This window comes from Morone saxatilis, unplaced genomic scaffold, assembly GCF_004916995.1.
Source record: "Morone saxatilis isolate NCDOM2014 unplaced genomic scaffold, NCSU_SB_2.0 Contig22, whole genome shotgun sequence".
Lineage (NCBI taxonomy): Eukaryota > Metazoa > Chordata > Actinopteri > Moronidae > Morone > Morone saxatilis.
In genome coordinates, this window is record NW_023339785.1 from 12,345,944 (window position 1) to 12,351,227 (window position 5,284).

Here is a 5,284-nt window from a genome sequence, read left to right on the forward strand (position 1 = left end):
TCTATTTCCATTTTTATTTTTATCCTTACTTTTATTTATGTATATACATATACATACATTTCTATTTTGTATATTGTAATATAAGTATTATTTTTATTCTTTACCATGTGTGAGTGGAACAACTGTAACAAACAGCAACAACACGTGGCCATAAAAAAAATTTAAACCAGGATTTAAAGTGCACGGGATTTTATGCTCTTTGGACTTAATGGCACCCACAGTACAACCAACAGCATTCCAGTTTTTTTTTCTTCCACAAAGATGTCTGTTTTTTGTTTTAAACGTAGGTGCAGCTCTGTAACATTTGAGACTAATTGTGGCCCGCTGATAACTGTTAAGTGTAAATTTTTTAAGTCTAGTAGCCTTGAAGCCCTTTTACAAAAGGAATGAAAGATACATGGACCTTTACACTTATTGTGATTAAAAAGGGAAAATATTTATATGTATGTACCCCTCTGGGGCCTGTACCGTGATAAATAAATAAATACGATACATCTTTGTGGTGTAAATGTGTTGAATATATCACATAAAACTGCACCGGCATACCAACATCTCTGTTAACTACCTGGCCTTTTAGCACAGCATGGCTAATTATATCACTGCTAATCCTCTTAGTCCAAGAAAGGCTCAGCCATGAATGCCAGCACCCCATTATTATTTTATTAATATGCACTTTCTTATCAATACATCATTATCACTATTTGCACTTTATACATTAAGTCAAGGCATTTGGCTAAAAAAAAAAAAAAAAACAGACAGGGAAAAAAATAGGAAGAATGTTTTGTTTCCTCTTAAAAAGCTGTGGTCATTTAAATAACATCTGGTAGATTAGAGAGGGGAAGTAACTACAACAGGGACATCCAACCAGACACTTCCAGGGAATCTGGCTGATTGAGACACTTCATTACTGGGCCTTCACAACCAGCCTCACCCCTTCATAAGCACTGATGTCAAACCTTGATCCTGTTTAAATACTATAATTGTATGCTTAGTCTCTCTGCAGCACTGAATGTGCATCTTTTACAGTTTTTAAACCATTCAACCTGCCTAATGGCAACAGTTTCATTTAAAACATCAACCTTTTAATGCAGCTCGTGCCTGAATCAAACCGGCAAAGTTCCCTTCAGCTTGCTGTAACGCCCCACTTGTGCCTCCACGACGCAAAATGCTGGATCACCAGTGAGTGTCTGTGTTGTGTCACAGTTCTACAAGAGTACCCATTTGGCAAATAAACTTTGAAAGCAAAACAGAATATAACTGAATACAAAATATTTCACATCATTACTGAATGGTGGTAAGTGGAGAATTGTTGACAAAGAAGTGACACAGTCATGCTCTTCAATAACAAGAAAGTAAACTAAGAAGGAAAAATTATCCACAGATAAACTCCAGTTCTGTTGTTTGGCTTTGAAATAATAATAATAATGACATGTGGTAAAAGGGGTAAACAAGGGGGGGGGGGGTCTAAATTAAAAAGACAGTTTGGAGAATCAAACCATTTAAATTATAGCCATTTCGATTAAATGTTTATGAATTATTGGTCAAAGTACAATACGGAGCAATATGTTGCTCTCTCTATACAAAGTGGGAATTTTAGATAATTTATTCTTTCATTTGGACAGAGTTCAACATCTTCATTCTTCACTGAATTGTTGAATTATGATCAAAAGTCTTTAGCTTGGGAATGACCAGAAAGTCTGTGTTAAATCAAAAAGTCTCCCAAGTCTCCATCAAACTGTCACTTTCATAGAGAAGTCTGTCCTTCAAAATACGTTGTCTGGACATGTCGTCTCAGTCCAGCTTTAGTTTTTACTTCTCCTCCCCTCAGCCGCTCGTCTTTTCTTTAAGCGAAGAAGACGACAAAGATGATGAAGAAGACGACGAGGACGAGAAAGATCTTGATCATCAGCCAGCGGTTGGAGGAGACTGACTGGAAGTATTTGAGGATCTCTGTGTGGGCAGACTCCACGTTCAGCTGGGTGTCCTCCACGTTAGCATCAATCCTGTGAGAGAGACATGACAGGCAGTTCAGTGAGAGAGGATGACAGATGCTATAAGCTATATAAGCTATAATCTCTACTGTCAAATCAGTCAGTTTGGGAGGTAACTGGCAAGTTATCTTGGCAAGCATGATTAAATGTCTCAATATTTTAGTCCATAAAGTGAAAGGTATTAATGTGAACTGAAATCATTTAATAAAGTCAATACTCAAACTCTGTAAGAACTCGTTTGCTCTCAATTTCCCCTTTTTTACTCCAAGTTTCCTATTTTTTCTGTATTGTTAAATTATTGCTCATAAATCATTTCAAAATACAACCCCCCACAAACTCACAACTTTTCTAGTTGTTACATTTAGGTTTTTTTTTATAGAATGTGTTTATTAGTAGAGCTTCAGAGATCCTTGTATGTGGATGGTCTGAGCCTCAGACAGAACCAGGTTAGTTGTTTACAGTCTCTGTGCTAATCTAAGATAATCTTGCTCAAGCTTCATATTTACCACAAACACGAGAGTAGTGTCAGTCTTCTCTTCTAACTCTCAGTAGAGAGAAAGAGAGAAACTAGCATCCTTCCCAAAATGTCAAACTATTCCAAACTAACATCTCATCATTTCCTTAGTTTCTGAGAGATCTCTCTTTCACCGACTCTCCATCTTACCTTTGGATGGTCTCCTCTTGCTCCTTGACCATGTGTGCCAGCTGCTGGAATATGGAGCCCAGTTCTACGATGGTGCTCTCAATATTCTGCATCGTGTCTGCACGGCTCTGGATGTATGAGTCCTGTAATGGCACACCCAGCAAATTCTCAAAAATGGGCCACGTTGACCTATTTGGTCACATTTTTCACCTAAGATTTTATCCTCCAATGTTTATGGTGGAAGATTTTCTAATTCTTGGTACAAATAAATAACAACACTGTGCACCAACTGACTTTAAAAATAAACAATAAGTAATAGTTTTCCCAGTTTCGAGCTAGCAAATTAGATGCACACATTCCTCTTCATCTGCCCGTCTTTAACAAATATACACCAACAGTCTACCTGCTCATCAATAAGCTGGAGCTGCAAGGGATTGGTCTGCGAGTCCATATCGATAGCTACATCCCCCATACTCCTGGACTCATCCTGCATCAGGACCGAGCTCTCTAAAGAGAGACAACAAGCAAAACACACACACGTGTTCAACAAGATCAGACAGAAATCCTCAGTGATAGAGCGGAAAAAAACAGCGGGCACATACAGTGGCTAGTTATACCCGCTGGGAGAGTCAAACGTTCCAGGGAAATACCTTTTAAATTTGAGGTTGTATTGCCCTGGTAGTCATAGCGCGGCTCGCGAGCTGCATGCGGCTCCTGGGCCCCTTTTTTGCGGCTCCCTAAAATATTTTTTAATTTTTGCATTATAGATGACCAAATACAGTAATAATCATTCACAAGGATTTCGAGCAGTTCCCTATTACAACAGCTGTTCGAAAAAATACACTGCCAGTCCAAATGTTTCTGTACGTCTACGGCTAAATACGTTTGTGGCTAAAGTTCAACCATTTGCTCATTGTAAATAACCTAAAAATAGTAAATATAAACTAATAGAGCTTTTTATTTATTGCAATAAAATATAATAAGCTTGTTTTTTCTTTGTGATGAGTAGACATTTGGCTCCACGTGTGTTCCAAAAGATGTAAATCTTTCTATTTTAATACCCGTTTCTGGAAAATACTTCAATCATAATAGTATAATCTGTACATTGTTAAAGGCAGACGCACTGGAGCCTAGACAGTTATACTCTATGTCTAATATCTAATTTTCAATTAGATATAGGTTTTTTCCAATAAAATATTTAAAAGACTAACCTTTTTTAACTCTCATACCAATTTGTTAGCTATATTTCAAGATATCAACAGTGAGCACAATGTTTGAGATTTAACCAAAAAGGTTGAAATATAGACGGTCCATAAACATTTTACTCGCAGTGTAAATGCCTGCACAGGAAGCATGAGCACCCTGTGCTAATTTAAAGGGTCTCTGGTAAGAAGCCTGTTTAGCAAAACGTTTGAGCTGTTTATTTAGCAAAACTGTAAACTGAGCAGGAGCCAGACATGTCGAATATTGCCTAATAGCCAAAACAATGAAACAATAAAGGTGTGTTCACTCTATTACACTTTTTGAAACTGCCAGCAGTATTTTTATGTTAGATGAAACTGATGATGAGCGTGGCAATATTTACATAAGTTTTACAATTGATTTATAAAGTTGGATATAATTTGAGATGGTAGAGTTTGTGCTGCAGAATGAGACCAGATGTTATGATAGAAATCTGTGTGTGTGAGTGTGTTACATTTTTATCCATTTATTTTTAAGTTGTGATTTGTCCAAACCGAGTGAAGCGTGAACACAAAATGGTGCTGAGGCAAAAAACAAAACTTAAAAATAGAGTGAACACGCCCTTCATGAAGCTAAAACAGCATGCGGTGTTTCCCTTATGGTGCCATTACTTTAACGCGAGACCCTTGTAAAAATCACAGTGAGTACAAGCGTGAGGCTTAGATGTGGACACTTACTGAAGTTGTTGGCCATCAGAGGAGAAGATGAGACGGGAGGCTGGGAGAACTGCTCTCTCCTGCTGCGCTGCTGCTTCAGGTTCTGCAGGAAAGGGGAAAAAATAATGGAGGATGTTTAACATGGCTGAGAATAAACTTCTGCCGCATTTTTAAAACAAATTTCTGCCTTTTAATGAGAACGTATATTAAATGTTTCTCACCTCTGTTCTGACTTCAAGGACTGATTTGAAGTCATTGGACATTGAAGCCAGTTTGGACTGTGAACAACCAAATATACAGCAAAGTTAAGCAAAGTGCAGCTTGATTGTGTATTTGTTACAGAGAACCAATGTGTGAACGAAAACTATACAAACATTATCTGATGGCGTTATATGAGCGATCATCTTTTTTTGTTTCATATATATATCTACCACGTCACGTTCAGCATGTCGTATTGTGTTTCTTTTTTTGCATTTTTCTCTTTGTTTCTTATTTTTTTTATTTGCACAGTCACTATTGTTGTAGCTTTTGTTTCTTGCGCAATAGAGGAACAAAAAGGCTGGAAAAATGTGCGAGATACAAAATATCTTCCTTGGAAGAAAAAATAAATATTTGTATTCTTAAAGTTACACAATTTCCTTTTTTTACCTAAACATGAAGAAAAGCTCAACCTGATTCAAGGTTTCAAAAAACTTAAAATAAAGAATATATTAAATTTTAATTCAAAAATTATGTCCAAATTGGCAAAAAAA

The 5,284-nt window shown here is 36.9% G+C and overlaps 1 protein-coding gene across 2 annotated transcripts; it reads right to left on the reverse strand.

The window, feature by feature from the left end:
* Positions 1 to 638: 638 nt before the first annotated feature.
* On the reverse strand, positions 639 to 4,810 carry LOC118333409 (syntaxin-5-like; the record flags this gene model as incomplete). Of its 2 annotated transcripts, XM_035669024.1 has the most annotated exon segments (6): positions 639 to 2,003; positions 2,656 to 2,777; positions 3,038 to 3,141; positions 3,285 to 3,371; positions 4,554 to 4,635; positions 4,754 to 4,810. In XM_035669024.1, coding segments are annotated over 6 exon segments (612 nt in total), but the record flags the coding sequence as incomplete, so codon positions are not given.
* Positions 4,811 to 5,284: the final 474 nt, after the last annotated feature.